The 20,947-nt window shown below is 48.4% G+C and overlaps 1 protein-coding gene across 1 annotated transcript in view; it reads right to left on the bottom strand.

Moving 5' to 3' along the window:
- LOC134929667 (neural-cadherin-like) overlaps positions 1-20,947 on the bottom strand; it is a 236,307-nt gene that overhangs the window by 76,040 nt on the left and 139,320 nt on the right. The window contains exons 23-26 of the mRNA XM_063925248.1: positions 13,045-13,259; positions 5,213-5,340; positions 2,629-2,750; positions 456-579 (exon numbers count right to left, since the gene is read on the bottom strand). Coding sequence (XP_063781318.1) covers positions 456-579; positions 2,629-2,750; positions 5,213-5,340; positions 13,045-13,259 — 589 coding nt within the window. The remainder of the gene's footprint in view (positions 1-455; positions 580-2,628; positions 2,751-5,212; positions 5,341-13,044; positions 13,260-20,947) is intronic.

Raw genomic sequence — 20,947 nt, 5'->3', positions numbered from 1 at the left:
CGCCGCCCTCTGGGAGTGTATCTTAGCTTAGCAGAATTGCGAATAGAAATTTCTTAGCAGTTTCTGAGTAGCTCCAGACTTACTCTGCCATTGCGATCAGTTCAGTCAGTTTCGTTCCTGGTTTGACGTCACAAATACACCCAGCGTTCGCCCAGACACTCCCCCGTTTCTTCAGACACTCCCGCGTTTTTCCCAGAAACGGCAGCGTTTTTTCACACACACCCATAAAACGGCAAGTTTCCGCCCAGAAACACCCACTTCCTGTCAATCACACTCCGATCACCAGAACGATGAAAAATCCTCGTTATGCCGTGAGTAAAATACCTAACTTTTGTGTAAAATAACTAACCGCATGCGCTCTGCGAACCTTGCGCATGCGCAGTAAGCGACTAATCGCAGTATAGCGAAAATCGTCAACGAGCTAACAACTCGGAATGTCCACCATTGCCTCTTACCTTGCTATCAACCTGCAGACTCCTGATGCAACCAGTAAAGCCCTTCAAGTGGATGGAAGCATGAACACTTGCTGGGAATGTCTTTACTCCGCCAAGCTGCAGTGGCTGGTAAACATTAAGGAACCTAGGTAAATAGCAAAGTCAAGAACAACAGTCAAGAATATGTATTAATATACTAATATATCAGATGTCATATTATACTGTATGTTGTACAATATTATATAGTAATAGCTTTTGGCTCATGCATTACTGAGGTTTATTTGTGTTTTCTTCTTTTTTATCCTCACCAGTGTCTGCCTTTCTCTTCTTTTCGAGGTCACCAATGTCTCTATTCTCCTCCATTCTTTCTGCCTGACTTTCTTTGGCCCTCCTTACCCCTCCCTTATGTATCTCCCATCTACCTCGCCGCCGGGTCCTTGTGGACACTATGTTCTGCAGTTTAGGCAGTAATGTCGGAGGGCGTGTGCTCTGCACGTTGGGTCCTGCATTCACCCTCCAAAGTGCTGATGCGATATTAATCAGAACTTACTTGTAGTTTTATATGGAAAAGGAGAAAGTGCAGGTGCATACTCTAACACTGCTTATCAGGATAATTATAATAAACTGCAATATAGCATAGAGTAAAATAAAATTGATGTGCTTAGCATAATTTGTGACCGCGACCAGGTGACCTCATCTGGTGGGTCCCTAACATTCCTAAGGTTCAAGTCTAGAGCACGGGAAACCCAAGGCCAGCACAAGCCAACCGCCCAAGGCATCACACTAGGGGGGGAGTCCTGTGCTGTGGATTTGAACCTTAGGAATGTTAGGGACCCACCAGATGAGGTCACCTGGTCGTGGTTGGTAGGCCCAAAATTTTAGCCCAAATTATGCTAAGCACCTCAATTCTGATTAGCAGTGCTTAGTACTTGGAGTGTGCACTTGCATTTTCTTGATTTTACCATGATATAGGCAATTTTAACAATACTTGGGAGAAATGTAAAATGTGGGGTTATTTACAGAGAATGACGCACACCACTGGGCTGTAGTTGTGGGTAACAATAATGTTCTGTGTTACCCAAACTGAATGTTGTTCATCCATTCCAATTTCTCAAAGACCCGGTTATCAAAACAGGGCTATAGCCTAGTACTTATTCCTGTATGCTCCACTAAAGCACCTGCTGTAGCTCAGGGGTTCCCAACCTCAGTTCTAAAGGCACACCAACAGTCCAGGTTTTAATGATATGCATATTTGAGCACAGGTGACTTAATTAGTACCTCAGTTATTTTGATTTAACGATCTGTGCTCAAGCTTGGATATCACTAATACTTGGACTGTTAGGGTGCCTTGAAGACAGAGTTTGGGAGCCACTGGCCTAGTATTTATTCCTACAGGAGTGCTTGTATACTCTAATAAAGCATATACTGTAGAGGACGAGCCAGGGTTGAACACACGTATACTGTCATTTTACATGGGGATATTCACTTATATACTGTATATAGATGCAGGGTTGCACGCCCTTATACATTCACCTAGTTAAATAACCATCATTACCAGTGCACACATGCACCAGCCCTATCCCTGGTGCAAGAGATCAGTCTGATAACTAATGGATCTCTGTGTACTCACAGCCCTGCATAGCCTGCAATTCCATCTACAAGGGACAAAAGAGACCAGATATAAAGTGTCTCATGCGCGTTTCATGGGCGTACTGTCCACTTCATCAGAAGCATATCAGTGGTGAGAATTCAGACATGATAACGGACACCAAACCTCCCCGTATGACCTCCTGTGCTGGCAGTATGCCCGTGCCACGCGCATCAACCACTTTATACCTGGACTCCTTTGTCAGTAACAGAAAAACTGCACCAAGGTTCTAGCTTCTGATTATGCAAAAATGTGTAAATCTGTATGCAAAAAATAAATAAAACAATGGCCATTTGTACCCGTTCACAGGGATCTATTGACTCAGAACCAGTCCCTGTATATTTTCTTCTTTCTCCGCTCACCTGATGATAATGACAGGTATTAAACCAAACAGGCAGGGGCAGTCTGCCCAGAAAAATGCGCACAAATTCTGCATACCAGCAAATATACGCATTTAATTCCATGTCCGTAATGTGGGGGTAATTACGCCCCAACATGTATTCAACTCTGCATTATTCCAACTATGCTTGTAGATTACATTATCACCTTATGCTCCCAGGAGTTTCTCCAGAAACCTCACACAATGACCGATCTGTAGGTGTCCCATGAAAACCAACATTTCCATTCTCCGTGGCTTCGGCACAATGATCCAGGGTCATCTTCACTTCCTAGTAAAACATACAGAATAATGAATAAGCAGTCACGATAGAATAGTAGAAAGTATATGTATGTCCAAATCTGTATCAGAGATCAAACAACAGCGTGACAGCAAGTGTTAGCAGTAACAGAACATTTTGGATTATAAGAAAGCGCGTTACCATTGATGGTACATACTAAACGCAGGCATGTGTGAATTATTACCAGCAGGTGGAGACTGGTGAATGAATACAGGGGCTTATTCTGAGTCAGAGTGTTTGCAAACAGTGCTTGCGCAAATGCAGATTTACACATCTCTGTGTACTGTATATCCGTCCTAGGGACGGAGGGAACGTGGGTAGATGGTCTGTCTTAACGAGAAATAGGGCGTTTCAGTGCAGTTGCACAGAACCGCTTTGACTAGTGAATGTGTCATGGGCGTGTATTTAAAACTCTGCGATTCTGATTGGTGTGTATGGGCAAGGGAGTATCTGATGGATCTCTTGCACCTACGATACTTCGTCTCTCCCAATTGCTGAAGACGTAAACATTTTCTGCTTTGTATATATTGAATATTAATTGTCTGTGTTGTTTTTAACGTAATATCATATACAAATGTTGACATTCTTATGTATCTATCTACTATGTATCTATATGCATAAGTAAATCTAGCATGTGTTATCCAAATCTACACACACATGTGACTAATCTGACTAATTAATTAAGTACTGCTTCATACTGATTGGCCACCTTACATTAAAATATGGACCCAAATCACACTGAACCACCTTCTGATTTAACCGTTTATATGAGATGACGGAGAAACGCGTAAAGGACCGCACACACCGCCTGCACGTTATACTGTATACCCACAAGACGGAGGATATGACTAAGAATCAGCCGCTAAAGCCCACAGCTGAGAGCTGCGCGCTCCCTCCCTGGGGACTTTTTATCTACCACCGCTCCCACTCTGAAATATTGGACCAGTTTACAGATGGCTTGTACACGCCGGGACTTTACCAGCACGAGTGGTGAGCATAGCTGTGGCGGCGGGGAGGTGGTAGCATAGCGCACGCTCTGCGGGCAACACTTGGAACTTATGACGTTCACACAATGCTTACTACTACCCGATAACCATTCTGGAACTATTGTGGAAATTACTTCCAAGCTACTTACCAGCATCTTAATTTGTGGAGCCAACCAAGAAAGTATTTGAACTATGGAGGTGATTCCGACTTGATCGTAGCTGTGATAAATTTAGCACAGCTACGATCAGGAACACAGACATGTGGGGGGACGCCCAGCACAGGGCTAGTCCGCCCCGCATGTCAGTGCCGGCCCCGTCGCAGAAGTGCAAAAGCATCGCACAGCGGCAATGCTTTTGCACTTGAGGACTATCTCCCGGCCAGCGCAGCTTTCGCATGCTGGCCGGGAGCTACTCGTCGCTGCCCAGGTCGTAGTGGCTACGTGTGACATCACGCAGCCGCTGCGGCTCGCCCCTCACACGACCTGCGTTGGCCGGACCGTGCACACAAAATGGCGGCTAAACGCTGCTGTGCCGCCCCCTCCTGCCCAGTGACCACCTCTTCCTGTCAATCAGGCAGAGGCGATCGCTAGGCAACAACAGCCGTCGACTGTCTCGCATGCGCACTGTGGCACCGGCGCATGCGCACTTTTGACCTGATCGCTTCGCTGTGATGAATGGCAGCAAGCGATCAGGTCAGAATGACCCCCAATGTGCCTGATTTAATATGTGGCCGTATCTAGTGATTTACATACTATTGGGCAGTACGGATGGTGTAATGATTAGCATTACTGCCTCACAGCACTGAGGTCATGGGTTCAATTCCCACCATGGCTCTAACTGTGTGGAGGTTGTATATTCTCCAGGTACTTGCGTGGGTTTCCTCCGGGTACTCCGATTTCCTCCCACATTCCAAAAATATACTGGTAGGTTAATCATCTCCCAACAAAAATGAACCCTAGTGTGCAAGTGTGTGTGTGTGTGTGTGTACGTGTGGTAGGGAATATAGATTATAAGCTCCACTGAGGCAGGGACTGATGTGAATGGCCAAATATTCTCTGTACAGCGCTGCGGAATATGTGTTCGCTATATTTCCCTCTTGAGGTGTCCACAACACCCCTGGAGGGAGAATAAAGCGCGCCACCGTGCCCACAGCCTGCAAGAGGCTCTTTTGCACTCGCCCCGCTGCCGGTATACTGGCGGTCGGGATCCTGGTGCCGGTTTGCTGGGCACCGGGATCCCGACCGCTAGCATACCGTAGTATAACCTTACAGAATAGCCTCCAGTACATGAATAGAGAAATCCACCTTAAAACTCTACCAAATCCATCATTCTCTTCTCAGATATCAATTCTGGGAACTCTAAACCTGATGTGCATTGTCCGTCACCCAAGATACAACGCAGTTCATATGTAGGGATACAAATCTAGAGTCCCATTGTATCCTCTGGACCTATTACATAGTATGGTACCTTTCCATTGCTTGTGATCTTTAAGTTATGCCACCGCCGGTCTGACACATTCACTTTCTTGGCAAACTCCAGGAATATCGATCCAGAACCATGGTTAATAGCCAGGCAAGGCGTTCCGTTCTGGAGCTCTGTATAAAAGAAACATACATACATGTAGGTAAGTATTATTGGCACATTTACCATTTAGGGACAGCTCAGTACAGTATAGCACACAATGGCCCTCATTCCGAGTTGTTCGCTCGCTAGCTGCTTTTAGCAGCATTGCACACGCTAGGCCGACGCCCTCTGGGAGTGTATCTTAGCTTAGCAGAATTGCGAACGAAAGATTAGCAGAATTGCGATTAAATAATTCTTTGCGGTTTCTGAGTAGCTCGAGACTTACTCCTACACTGCGATCAGCTCAGCCCGTTTCATTCCTGGTTTGACGTCACAAACACGTCCTGCGTTCGGCCAGCCACTCCCCCCGTTTCTCCAGACACTCCTGCGTTTTATCCTGGCACGCCTGCGTTTTTCCGCGCACTCCCACAAAACGGTCAGTTTCCACCCAGAAACACCCACTTCCTGTCAATCACACGTTCGGACGTGAGTAAATCTACTAAGTTTTGTGCTAAAATACTTAGCGCATGTGCGCTGCGTACCATGCGCATTTTTGCCTTAATCGCTCCGTTGCGAAAATCGGCAACGAGCGAACAAATCGGAATTACCCCCAATAAGCAATAACTAGATACCCGGATTGTTAATGTCTTAAATATGTGGTCAAAATAGGTCACTTATACTTAGGACACAGCTTTGAATTGATCTGCTTAAACAAATGTTTCTCTATGTTGCATTGGACGCAAATTCCTTTTAATTGCAAACGTATAATGTGTGCTGGAAATAAAATGTATAATTGCTAGCTATGCCTAGATTGCCAGACATGAGATGCACCCAGCTCAGCACACCCAGCTAAATGCGCCTCCTTCCTCCAGCAAATGGTGGGAGCAGGTGGGGGCGGACTATGACAGGGGGCGTCGCTGCACAGTGATGGAAAATCAGACCACCTCTGCGTCTTTTCTCGCAGTCGTGTCTGCGTCTCTGTGCTAACGCTACTTATGCTTATTTCTGTACATTAGCCTTGGAAATTGGCTGGAATAATAACCAATTGTAGTCACCTTCTGGCAAGGTCTCTCAGACACAATGAAGCACAGGGCTGGCAAGTGTTGGTATTCCAGTATCCCTTAATAACAATGTCAGTGTAATAAAACGGATATCAATTGACAGACACAGCAGTCCGTTTGGTTGCCAGAAGACTTCTAGGGATCTACAGAACAATCTATGCAGGTAGGATGGTTTAACCACTGTGATGAGGAAAGCTCTAACAGGAACTCGTAACCTGACAATTTACTGAAGGCTCCCATTCATTATCCATATATGTCATATATCTGAGAACTGTGCACTAATCAATCAAAAACAACCCAGCACACTTTCAGAAATGTATAAATTGCCGTAATTTTTGTTATACTGTAAAAAGGATACACGGCTGAAAGATGTTTCTAGATTTATTTTTATAGTACTATGGCATAGGTGTCGGACAAGGGTCAAGAGGGTGGTTCCCCCCCTCCTCCCAAAAAAACCAATGTGATATTTGAGAGGCACCAATCAATGTACTGGGTCATAGGGCGCAGTGTGGCCACCATCTGTGGTTACCATGGGCAGTGTTAGGATGGAGATAATCCCCATTCCAGCTGCTCCACCTCATCCCTCCCAACAGCTCTCCTCCACCCAGCTCCCTCATCTGGGACCTGCCCTGCTCCCTTCTCACCTCCCCTTTCATCCTTTCCCCCCCTACCCTCCCGCCACCCCCCTTTGCAGCCCCCCCCCCCCCCCCGATAGATAGAGATAATAAGAATTTACTTACCGATAATTCTATTTCTCGGAGTCCGTAGTGGATGCTGGGGTTCCTGAAAGGACCATGGGGAATAGCGGCTCCGCAGGAGACAGGGCACAAAAGTAAAGCTTTTACAGGTCAGGTGGTGTGTACTGGCTCCTCCCCCTATGACCCTCCTCCAGACTCCAGTTAGGTACTGTGCCCGGACGAGCGTACACAATAAGGGAGGATTTTGAATCCCGGGTAAGACTCATACCAGCCACACCAATCACACCGTACAACTTGTGATCTAAACCCAGTTAACAGTATGATAACAGAGGAGCCTCTGAAAGATGGCTTCCTAAACAATAACCCGAATTAGTTAACAATAACTATGTACAAGTATTGCAGATAATCCGCACTTGGGATGGGCGCCCAGCATCCACTACGGACTCCGAGAAATAGAATTATCGGTAAGTAAATTCTTATTTTCTCTATCGTCCTAAGTGGATGCTGGGGTTCCTGAAAGGACCATGGGGATTATACCAAAGCTCCCAAACGGGCGGGAGAGTGCGGATGACTCTGCAGCACCGAATGAGAGAACTCCAGGTCCTCCTTTGCCAGGGTATCAAATTTGTAAAAATTTACAAACGTGTTCTCCCCTGACCACGTAGCTGCTCGGCAGAGTTGTAATGCCGAGACCCCTCGGGCAGCCGCCCAAGATGAGCCCACCTTCCTTGCGGAATGGGCCTTAACAGATTTAGGCTGTGGCAGGCCTGCCACAGAATGTACAAGTTGAATTTTGTTACAAATCCAACGAGCAATCGACTGCTTAGAAGCAGGTGCACCCAACTTGTTGGGTGCATACAGTATAAACAGCGAGTCAGATTTTCTGACTCCAGCCGTCCTTTAAATGTATATTTTTAAGGCTCTGACAACGTCCAACAACTTGGAGTCCTTCAAGTCGTCTGTAGCCGCAGGCACTACAATAGGCTGGTTCAGGTGAAACCCTGATACCACCTTAGGGAGAAAATGCGGACGCGTCCGCAGCTCTGCCCTATGTCGAATGGAAAATTAAATAAGGGCTTTTATAAAACAAAGCCGCCAGTTCAGATACTCTCCCGGCCGAAGCCAGGGCCAGTAACATAGTCACTTTCCATGTGAGATATTTCAAATCCACATTCTTTAGTGGTTCAAACCAATTGGATTTGAGGAAATCTAAAACTACATTTAGATCCCACGGTGCCACCTTAGGCACCACAGGAGGCTGTATATGCAGTACTCCTTTGATAAAAATCTGGACCTCAGGGACTGAGGCCAATTCTTTTTGGAAGAATATTGATAGGGCCGAAATTTGAACCTTAATAGATCCCAATTTGAGACCCATAGACAATCCTGATTGCAGGAAATGTAGGAAAACGACCCAGTTGAAATTCCTCCATCGGAGCACTCCGCTGCTCGCACCACGCAACATATTTTCGCCAAATACGGCGATAATGCTTCGCGGTGACTTCCTTCCTTGCCTTTATCAAGGTAGGAATGACTTCTTCTGGAATGCCTTTTCCTTTTAGGATCTGGCATTCAAACGCCATGCCGTCAAACGCAGCCGCGGTAAGTCTTGAAAAAGACAAGGACCCTGCTGAAGCAGGTCCCTTCTCAGAAGTAGAGGCCACGGATCGTCCGTGACCATCTCTTGAAGTTCCGGGTACCAAGTCCTTCTTGGCCAATCCGGAGCCACTAGTCTTACTCCTCTTTGCCGTATAATCCTCAATACCTTTGGTATGAGAGGCAGAGGAGGAAACACATATACGGACTGGTACACCCAAGGTGTTACCAACGCGTCCACAGCTATTGCCTGCGGATCTCTTGACCTGGCGCAATAACTGTCCAGTGTCTTGTTGAGGCGAGACGCCATCATGTCCACCATTGGTTTTACCCAACGGTTTAATAGCATGTGGAAAACTTCTGGATGAAGTACCCACTCTCCCGGGTGAAGGTCGTGTCTGCTGAGGAAGTCTGCTTCCCAGTTGTCCACGCCCGGGATGAATACTGCTGACAGTGCTATCACGTGATTCTCCGCCCAGCGAAGGATTCTGGCAGCTTCTGCCATTCTGTTTCTTGTGCCGCCCTGTCTGTTTACATGGGCGACTGCCGTGATGTTGTCCGACTGGATCAACACCGGTCTTCCTTGAAGCAGAGGTTCCGCCTGGCTTAGAGCATTGTAGATTGCTCTTAGTTCCAGAATGCTTATGTGAAGAGACTTTTTCAGGCTCGACCACACTCCCTGGAAATTTCTTCCCTGTGTGACTGCTCCCCAGCCTCTCAGGCTGGCATCCGTGGTCACCAGGATCCAATCCTGCATGCCGAATCTGCGGCCCTCCAATAGATGAGCCTCCTGCAACCACCACAGAAGGGATACCCTTGTCCTCAGCGACAGGGTTATCCGCAGGTGCATCTGAAGATGCGACCCTGACCATTTGTCCAACAGATCCCTTTGCATGGAATCTGCCGAAAGGGATTGCTTCGTAAGAAGCTACCATTTTTTCCCAGGACTCTTGTGCATTGATGTACAGACACCTTTCCTGGTTTTAGGAGGTTCCTGACCAGGTCAGATAACTCCTTGGCTTTTTCTTCGGGAAGAAAAACCTTTTTCTGAACTGTGTCCAGAATCATCCCCAGGAACAGCAGACGAGTTGTCGGCATTAATTGGGATTTTGGAATATTCAGAATCCATCCGTGCTGCTTTAGCACCTCTTGAGATAGTGCTAAACCCATCTCTAGCTGTTCTCTGGACCTTGTCCTTATTAGGAGATCGTCCAAGTATGGGATAATTAATACGCCTTTTCTTCGAAGAAGAAATATTATCTCGGCCATTACCTTTGTAAAGACCCGAGGTGCCGTGGACAAACCAAACGGCAGCGTCTGAAACTGATAGTGACAGTTTTGTACAACGAACCTGAGGTACCCCTGGTGTGAGGGGTAATTGGAACGTGGAGATACGCATCCTTGATGTCCAAGGATACCATAAAGTCCCCTTCTTCCAGGTTCGCTATCACTGCTCTGAGTGACTCCATCTTGAACTTGAACTTCTTTATGTACAGGTTCAAGGACTTCAGATTTAGAATAGGCCTTACCGAGCCATCCGGCTTCGGTACCACAAAAAGAGTGGAATAATACCCCTTCCCTTGTTGTAGAAGAGGTACCTTGACTATCACCTGCTGAGAATACAGCTTGTGAATGGCTTCCAAAACCGTCTCCCTTTCTGAGGGGGACGTTGGTAAAGCCGACTTCAGGAAACGGCGAGGTGGCTCTGTCTCTAATTTCAACCTGTACCCCTGAGATATTATCTGCAGGATCCAGGGATTTACCTGCGAGTGAGCCCACTGCGCGCTGTAATTTTTGAGACGACCGCCTACCGCCCCCAAGTCCGCTTGCGAAGCCCCAGCGTCATGCTGAGGCTTTTGTAGAAGCCGGGGAGGGCTTCTGTTCCTGGGAAGGAGCTGCCTGTTGCTGTCTCTTCCCTCGTCCTCTGCCTCGTGGCAGATATGAATAGCCCTTTGCTCTCTTATTTTTAAAGGAACGAAAAGGCTGCTGTTGAAAAGTCGGTGCCTTTTTCTGTTGGGGAGTGACTTGAGGTAGAAAGGTGGATTTCCCGGCCGTAGCCGTGGCCACCAAAGCCGATAGACCGACCCCAAATAACTCCTCTACGCATCGCCTGTCCACTGTCGTGTCCATAAAGCTCTTCTGGCCGAAATGGACATAGCACTTACCCGTGATGCCAGTGTGCAGATATCTCTCTGTGCATCACGCATATAAAGAAATGCATCCTTTATTTGTTCTAACGACAGTAAAATATTGTCCCCGTCCAGGGTATCAATATTTTCGATCAGGGACTCTGACCAAACTACCCCAGCACTGCACATCCAGGCAGTCGCAATAGCTGGTCGTAGTATAACACCTGCATGTGTGTATATACCTTTTTGGATATTTTCCATCCTCCTATCTGATGGATCTTTAAGTGCGGCCGTCTCAGGAGAGGGTAACGCCACTTGTTTTGATAAGCGTGTTAGCGCTTTGTCCACCCTAGGAGGTGTTTCCCAGCGCTCCCTAACCTCTGGCGGGAAAGGGTATAAAGCCAATAACTTCTTTGAAATTAGCAGTTTTTTATCGGGGCACCCCACGCTTCATCACACACGTCATTTAATTCTTCTGATTCAGTAAAAACTACTGGTAGTTTTTTCACACCCCACATAATACCCTGTTTAGTGGTACCTGTAGTATCAGCTAAATGTAACATCTCCTTTATTGCCAAAATCATATAACGTGTGGCCCTACTGGAAAATACGGTTGATTCGTCACCATTACCACCGGAATCAGTGCCTGTGTCTGGGTCTGTGTCGACCGACTGAGGCAAGGGGCGTTTTACAGCCCCCTGACGGTGTTTGAGGCGCCTGGACAGGCACTAATTGAGTGTCCGGCCGCCTCATGTCGGCAAACGACTGCTTAAGCGAGTTGACGCTATCCCGTAATTCCACAAATAAAGGCATCCATTCTGGTGTCGACCCCCTAGGAGGTGACATCCTCATATTTGGCAATTGCTCCGCCTCCACACCAATAACGTCCTCATACATGTCGACACACACGTACCGACACACAGCAGACACACAGGGAATGCTCTATACGAAGACAGGACCCACTAGCCCTTTGGGGAGACAGAGGGAGAGTCTGCCAGCACACACCAAAAAGCGCTATATATGACAGGGATAGCCTTATGATTAAGTGCTCCCTTATAGCTGCTTTTATATTGATATCTTGCCATTTATTTTGCCCCCCCTCTCTGTTATACCCTGTTTCTGTAGTGCAGTGCAGGGGAGAGACCTGGGAGCCTTCCTGACCAGCGGAGCTGTGACAGAAAATGGCGCCGTGTGCTGAGGAGATAGGCCCCGCCCCTTTTCCGGCGGGCTCGTCTCCCGCTATTTAGTACATTTAGGCAGGGGTAAATATCTCCATATAGCCTCTGGGGCTATATGTGAGGTATTTTTAGCCTTTTTAAAGGTTTTCATTTGCCTCCCAGGGCGCCCCCCTCCCAGCGCCCTGCACCCTCAGTGACTGCCGTGTGAAGTGTGCTGAGAGGAAAATGGCGCACAGCTGCAGTGCTGTGCGCTACCTTAAGAAGACTGCAGGAGTCTTCAGCCGCCGATTCTGGACCTCTTCTTGCTTCAGCATCTGTGAGGGGGCCGGCGGCGTGGCTCCGGTGACCATCCAGGCTGTACCTGTGATCGTCCCTCTGGAGCTTCATGTCCAGTAGCCAAGAAGCCAATCCATCCTGCACGCAGGTGAGTTCACTTCTTCTCCCCTCTGTCCCTCGTTGCAGTGATCCTGTTGCCAGCAGGAATCACTGTAAAATAAAAAAACCTAAGCTAAACTCTCTAAGCAGCTCTTTATGAGAGCCACCTAGAATTGCACCCTTCTCGGCCGGGCACAAAAATCTAACTGGAGTCTGGAGGAGGGTCATAGGGGGAGGAGCCAGTACACACCACCTGACCTGTAAAAGCTTTACTTTTGTGCCCTGTCTCCTGCGGAGCCGCTATTCCCCATGGTCCTTTCAGGAACCCCAGCATCCACTTAGGACGATAGAGAAAAATATATATATCTATACCTGTCAAGTAGGTAGTGTGGCGGATGAGTCCAGCTACCCCTGAGGGGGCACCATACTGCAAACTAGGGGTGCCAAAATTAAATAATATATTGCCTACCATTATGATGCCCCAGTGCAACGGGGAAGGGGGGTATCAAACTTTTTATAGAGAACAAGTGGAAATGTTTACATAGCAGCTCATCAGATTCTAGCTACCATTTACAGAATGAACTAGATAAATAATGTGATTATTTATGGACAACACCTCCACCCATCCCCCGCTGGTAGATCTTTCCCCATGGTCTCAGATTCTCCAGGCCATGACACATTCACTGATAATCATCTCACCTAGAGCAATGAAATCCTGGGAGTCTCCACGACTGCTGGCTGCCATAGGACCGTTGTACAGGAGCAGACCATCCGCTACTTCTGTGATGAAATCCAACGAGATCTGGCTTTCAAAGCAGAGCAACATGGGAGGAAACCAGGCGTAGCCCTGGCCTGTAAATGTGCGTTTTGTTTGCTGACATTCGGGTCCATCATACAATGGGGAACATTCGCACCTGATAGACAAATCAGAATTGCTAGAACAGTACCTCCGGGGACAAATTACAACTTTAATTATTACATTGAAAATCTGAAGTTCTGATTAGACGCAACAAGAAAATGACAATTACAAAAGAAAAAAACAATTTCCATTTTTTTTTTTATATTGTGCATAACAATTTAGTCCAGGCATGTCCAAACTGTGGCCCTCCAGCTGTTGTGAAACTACATATCCCAGCATGCCCTGACACAGTTTTGCTGTCAGAGAATGCTAAAGCTGTGTCAGGGCATGCTTGGATGTGTAGTTTCTTAACAGCTGGAGGGCCGCAGTTTGGACATGCCTGATTTAGTCTATTTAGAAATCAACATTATTTATCAGTTAACATAGCAGGCTGAGGGCTGCCTAAGCCTGAAGCCACATAAGCGCCCTGTTTTTTTGTGACTAATGGGTTAAAGAAAGGGCACTGCTAGTGGGAACCGGTCTCTAGGTCGACCACTATTGGTCGACAGTAACTACGTCGACATGGTATCTAGGTCGAAATGTTCTAGGTCGACAGGTCAAAAGGTCGACATGAGTTTTTCACAATTTTTTTCTTTTTTTTAACCTTTTCATACTTAACGATCCACGTGGACTACGACTGGAACAGTAATCTGTGCTGAGCAAAGTGGTAGTGGAGCGAGGCACCTTGCCCGAAGCTCGTTCGCCATGCGAGGGGACACAGTGCACTAATTGGGGTTCCCGGTCACTCTACGAAGAAAACAACACAATTTAAAAAAAAAAAACCTCATATCGACCTTTTGACCTGTCAACCTAGACCGTGTTGACCTAAAGACCCTGTCGACCTAGTTACTGTCGACCAATAGTGGTCGACCTAGACACTATCTACCTTCCTTCACTATCTACCACACCCGTGCTTAGTGATGTCATTTTGGGTCAGGTGCTCTTGTCTGCCTATCAGAGAGATTGTAGGAGGGATGTATAAAACAGTACTTATAGGCAAGTCCTGGGGGCCATGATCTTTCTCTTTTCCATTTTGAAGGCTGAGTATACTAAGGCCCTCATTCCGAGTTGTTCGCTCGGTAAAAATCTTCGCATCGCAGCGATTTTCCGCTTAATGCGCATGCGCAATGTCCGCACTGCGACTGCGCCAAGTAAATTTGCTATGCACTTAGTAATTTTACTCACGGCTTTTTCATCGTTCTGGCGATCGTAATGTGATTGACAGGAAATGGGTGTTACTGGGCGGAAACAGGCCGTTTTATGGGCGTGTGGGAAAAAACGCTACCGTTTCCGGAAAAAACGCAGGAGTGGCCGGAGAAACGGAGGAGTGTCTGGGCGAACGCTGGGAGTGTTTGTGACGTCAAACCAGGAACGACAAGCACTGAACTGATCGCAGATGCCGAGTAAGTCTGAAGCTACTCAGAAACTGCTACGGGGTGTGTAATCGCAATATTGCGATTACTTCGTTCGCAATTTTAAGATGCTAAGATTCACTCCCAGTAGGCGGCGGCTTAGCGTGAGCAACTCTGCTAAAATCGCCTTGCGAGCGAACAACTCGGAATGACCTCCCAATTTCATTGCGTTTGCTATTTTGTGCATTATTGTGGCCCTTTGCCTTTCACTTGTGTCCTCTCTCTCCCTACTTGTTCCAACACTGCACTTTGGTGGTCATTCCGAGTTGATCGCTAGCTGTTTTCGTTCGCAGTGCAGCGATTAGGCAAAAAAGTGTCACTTCTGCGTATGCGGCGCAATGCGCGACGTACTTTCACAACAGTCGATGCTTTTTCACACAAGGTCTAGCGACGCTTTTCAGTCGCACTGCTCGCCGCAGAATGATTGACAGGAAAGGGGCGTTTCTGGGAGGTAACTGACCGTTTTCAGGGAGTGTGCAGAAAAAAGCAGGCGTGTCAGGTACTAATGCAGGCGTGCCTGGGAAAATGCAGGCGTGGCTGGCCAAACGCAGGGCGTGTTCATGTCGTCAAAACAGCTACTAAATAGTCTGAAGTGATCGCAAGCTAGGAGTAGGTCTGGAGCTACTCTGAAGCTGCTCAAAAATATTTTGGTGCCGCTCTGCGATCCTTTCGTTCGCTCTTCTGCTAAGCTAAGATACACTCCCAGGGGGCGGCAGCTTAGCGTTTGCACGGCTGCTAAAAGCAGCTAGCGAGCAAACAACTCGGAATGACCACCTTTGTGTCTCCCCCCTATCCCCATTCCCCTTGCTGCTGAACATGCCCCTTCCGCATGGGTCCGCGCGACGCCACCCCCCCTTCCCTTTGCCGCTTCGCTGAGGCCACTCACCCGCTTACAGCTGCGGGCTATCGCCGGCCACGTGTCCATGTGGTCGCTGCCTCTCCTACCGTGCCTGCTGGGTCGCTGCGGGGGCCCTCCGCTGGCGGCCTCTCTCCCTCTCTGCCCGCTGCCTCTAGCGGTGGGCGCGACTTCACAGCTGCGCACGTCATTGACGGCGCTCCAGCGGTGCTGGCGCCGTCTCCTGCAGGGACTCCCTTAGTGTGCACGGCCAGAGCGCTGCGCCACGCTGCGGGGGATGGGGTGACTGCACTGACTTTTCCGGCAGGCTAACCTGCGGGGGCCTGGGATCTGGGTGGGTTAATGTCATCCCCCCTATGGGTCTGGGTGCGGCGAGGGACTCCGTTGCTGGCTTGCCACTGGCTGATAGTAGTGTGGCTGGCACGCTGCTTCCCCGCGCTGGCGCTGCAGTTGCCTCCCCTGCTTTTGGGTCCCCCCTTTTCCCCGACCAGCAGTCCTTAGGGATTTACTCAGGGTCACTTCTGGTTTCACAGATCCTTCTGCCCCTGTCTGGGGGTCTGTCGCATGTGGTTGGTGCGCCATCTGCCGGCAAGCCCCGGATGTAACACTTGGTTTCCAGTCACAGTTCCCTGTCCGCCTCTTTTACAGTGCCAGGCAATGTCTCCCAAGCAGTTCATTCGGGTCTATTGTCAGTTACGGGGGTGTCTGGGGCGTGGTCTGGGGCTCGGCATATCCCCATCATGAGCACAGCCATTTCTCCCTGTGCGCCCGTGTCTCGGGCCTCGCTATTTTCCACTTATTTCCCTGCGATGGTGTCTCATTCACAGGGAGAGCTGCGAGTAACCTTACCGCTGACCGCAAACTTCCCACCATTGAAGATAATAGAGCGGCATAGTGCTATGTGCCGTCTGACAGCTCAGACGCGCATAGCCAATCAGGAGAGTGCCACGACGTGGCGCTCCCTGATTGGCTGAAGGGACCCTCTGTGACAGGAGTCACGGGGGGTCCCGGCATTCGGGGAAAGGGGTTCCATGTGTAAACATGGGACCCCTTTCAGTGCGTGGTCCGGGTTTGGCGTTTTATGTTTTTGCCAAGTACGTGGATTACAAAAAAGAAGAGGACAGATCTACGCTGGATTTTGGTGAGTATAATTTTATTTTCAGGTACCCCGTGGATTCTACTTGGAGAAGTGGACCGAGTCGGCGTGTGAACATAGGTAAGTATGTGTGTGTCGGCGTGCATGTATGTAATAAAGTTTTACTATCACGGTGTCTGTGTACTGTTTTTATTTGGGTATTTTTTTTGCAGTATAACTACAGGTACCAGTGGGCCCATTTCCCCCCCCGCATGCTGGTACTTGTGGTTCTCCAAGTACCAGCTTGCGGGGGAGGCTTGCTGGGACTTGTAGTTCTGCTACAAAAAACAAGATTATTTATTTTGTCACTTGGCTATCAGCCTCCCATCCGCAGCCCTTGGATGGGGGGTACAGCCTCGGCTTCACCCCTGGCCCTTGGGTGGCTGGAGGGGGGGACCCCTTGATTTAAGGGGTCCCCACTCCTCCAGGGTACCCCGGCCAGGGGTGACTAGTTGGGGATTTAATGCCACGGCCGCAGGGACCGATATAAAAGTGTCCCCCGGCTGTGGCATTATCTCTCTAGCTAGTGGAGCCCGGTGCTGGTGTGAAAAATACGGGGGACCCCTACGTCTTTTGTCCCCCGTATTTTTTGCACCAGGACCGGACGCAGAGCCCGGTGCTGGTTGTGAAAATACGGGGGATCCCCTATAATTTCCCCCCCCCGTATTTTTACAACCAGGACCGGCTCAAAGAGCCCGAGGCTGGTTATGCTTAGGAGGGGGGACCTCACGCATTTTTTTCCAGGTTTTTTTACACACTTTTGTGCCGTCCATGAAGTCGAATCCAGGACGCACACTATCGTCAATTGGTCCGTTTTTCGACAGCGGGACCGTCGCATCCGTTTTTTATTGAATATGTCGAATTCGGGTCCCGGTGGGAGGGTATGTGACTGTCGAATTGTGTCGAATTTAAAAACGGTCAAATTCCAGCCGGAATTCGACCGCAATTGCATATACCCCAATATGTATTTTGCAAGTGACTTTTCACGTATGCCCTTTTGCATTACAAAATTATATACCGGTTTACCATATTATACACCGTTCAACAAGTGGAAACCTGTCGTCCCCCCCCCCCCCCCCCCCCCCCCAAGATCTCTGTGTTTGGAGATCAGAGCAGGCAAGGAAAGTATGTATAGGACAATGAACCCCCTACTGTAAGTACTAAAGTTATTACAAGTTATGAAGGCGTTAAGTGACCATTGAAAGACACAAGGCCTCAGGTCAAGTGCTTTTACATGGAGATCCCTGATTATATCTAATATACGTTATAACTTACTGAAGGGTTATCGCTTTCATTATACAAAGCAATCCCTAATAAACACTCAAGAGATGACATGAGAACTAACCGATATAAGCAATGACATATACTGTATCTATATATACTTTTTACTCTAAATCATGGATGGGGAACCTTTGGCCCTCCAGCTGTTGCTAAACTACACATACCAGCATGCCCTGCAAAAGTTTTGCAATTTGGCCGTGCTAAAACTGTTGCAGAGCATGCTGGGATGTGTAGTTCAACAACAGCTGGAGGGCCAAAGGTTCCCCATCCCTGCTCTAAATAGTCATAATGAACATTATATACCATACAAGCCCTGAAGTTAAGATTAAATAAATATGGGAGACACACAAGCGACCTCCATGGACCTGGGGTACCATCCTCAGGAACTATTAGACCTACCAGAAAGGACTGAGCGACTGTAGGGATGACGTAGAGTTGGATTCTGAGTAAATATATACGTCTTGTGCAGTGCCGTAACTAGACATTTTAGCGCTGTGTGCAAGAAACAGTATCGGCGCCCCACCCCCCACATTTAAAATAGGGCCAGTGCATGCCGTAGGTGCATGCCAAAAATATAGGGGCGTGACTTCATGGGGAAGGGGCGTGGCCACAAAATAATACAAATTCATATTACGCTGCACAGTAGCCCCACTTAAACACATTACGGAAGACAGAGCTCCCTTTTACACATTACGGCAGGTAGCGTCCCCTTTTACACAGTACAGCAGACAGAGCTCCCTTTTACACATAACGGCAGATAGAGTTCCCTTTTACACAGTACGACAGCTTTTACACATTACGGCAGACAGAGCTCCATTTTACACAGTACGGCAGGTAGAGTCCCCTTTTACACAGTACGGCAGGTAGAGTTCCCTTTTACATAGTACGGCAGGTAGAGTCCCCTTTTACACAGTACGGCAAGTATAGTCCCCTTTTACACAGTACGGCAAGTATAGTCCCCTTTTACACAGTACGGCAGGTAGAGTCCCCTTGTACACAGTACAGCAGACAGAGCTCCCTTTTACACATTACGGCAGATAGAGTCCACTTTTACACAGTACAGCAGCTTTTACACATTACAGCAGACAGAGCTCCCTGTTACACAGTACGGCAGGTAGGGTCCCCTTTTACACAGTATGGCAGGTACAGTCCCCTTTTACACAGTATGGCAGGTAGAGTCCCTTTTTACACAGTACTGCAAGTAGCGTTCCCTTCTACACAGTACGGCAGGTAGCGTCTCCTTTTACACAGTACGGCAGATTGAGCCCCCTTTTACACATTACGGCAGGAAGAGTCCCTTTTTACACATTACGGGAGGTAGAGTCCCCTGTTACATATTATGGCAGGTAGAGTCACGAGAGAGAGGGAGGGAGAGAGAATGAAAGGTGACAGGTAGAGAGACAGAGAGAGAGTGGTGGGAGGAGGAGAGGAGAGAGAGAGAAGGGGGAGAGACACACACAGCGGTACCTATGTGATGATGGCTGGAGTGCAGACAGCCATGGTGGCGGCAAGGGGATGTCCCTGTGCTGTAAGGGTTTAATAGAGGGATAGGGTCAGTATACTATAAGTGGGTACAGAAAGATGGGGCAGTGTACTATAGGGGTGCTATGAGGGTTTAGGGAAGGATGTGTTAGTATGCTAGTGTGCTATAAGGGGTCATAGGTGAGCGTGCCATGTGGTGCTATACAGGAATGGGTCAGAGTGCTGTAAGGGGTTATAGGGGGATGGGTCAGTGTGCTGCCAGGACTAGTGGATAATTGTATAATAGATCTGCACCATGTGCACACATCACATTCTAGTGGCAGGTGAATGTTGGTGACTGTCCCCACAGCAACCCAAAAAAATCTCCTGGTGTATCACACATCCGGGATGGTATTGGGATCTCGGCGCTTGGGATGCCGGCAGTCCTAATAGTGACTGTGGCATCTTGATGTGCAAGAGCCCAACACCTGTTAGAAGATAAGTACCCTAACACCCAACTCCCCTAACCCTCCCCACTCCCCCAGCTTAATCTTAAACCCCCCAGTCTAACCCTAACCCTTCCTGGTGCTGCCTAACCCCAACTCCCACCCCCCCTGCAGCCTAAATCTAACCCGCACACCCCTACAGCATAACCCTAACACTTCCTCACCGCAGCCTAACCCTCCCCCGCAGCCTAACCCTAATCCTCCCAGTCCCTAACCCCCTCTCCCCATAGCCTAACCCTCCCCCGTGGTGCCTAACCCTGACCCCCCCTCCCCGCAGCCTAACTCTAACCCCCCCTGCAGCCTAAAACTAAACCCCCACCCCCCGCGCAGCCTGACCCTCATCCCTTACATTCGGGATCCTGTTCAGTATTCCGGCACCTGCATTGCGATCCATGTTGGCATCCTGCGTCGGTATTCCAAGCAGTGTCGGAATTCCGGCAACGGTATTCCAAGTGCCGGAATCCCGAACGTCAGGATCTCACACATGCAAGACAGCAATGCTCATGAGAAGATAGAGTGCTCCTAAATAACTGCTCCTTACATTAAAGATGATGGCAGTTTAGAGTATCAGCGTGCAGCTTGTACACATTTGCCCGCTAAAAGGCAGGTGTGATCTATTATAGAGAATTGTACTGGAACTTCTGGAAGTGAATGTATCAAAACAGTAATGTTTGTTTAGTTAGTTCATAAACCTTAATTTATCAAAATAAATGGAGAAATAATAAAAATTACAGTTTTGGATAATCCATTCCCTGGTTACTTAGGTAATCTAAGTAAAAAATAGCATATTAAAAAATAAATAAATATACTGTATAGGGCAAGCGCCCCCTCCCATCCCCCCCAGAGGCCGGTGAGTGATGATAACGCATACTTAACATACCACGTGTGCTGTCAGGGCTCAGAAGTGGGGCGGCAGCGGGCAGCGTACCTCAGCACCTGCTCACCGGCTCCTCCTCGCTCACGCAGTCATGCACATTGGACTGGAGAGCAGAGAGCTGGAAGCGGAGCAGGCACCCGTGACCCGGCAGCTGTCACATTTCAAAAAATGCGCTG

The sequence above is a fragment of the Pseudophryne corroboree genome, chromosome 5, assembly GCF_028390025.1.
Source record: "Pseudophryne corroboree isolate aPseCor3 chromosome 5, aPseCor3.hap2, whole genome shotgun sequence".
Lineage (NCBI taxonomy): Eukaryota > Metazoa > Chordata > Amphibia > Anura > Myobatrachidae > Pseudophryne > Pseudophryne corroboree.
The sequence above is the reverse complement of the archived record's forward strand: the minus strand, read 5'-3'. Positions and strand labels throughout refer to the sequence as shown.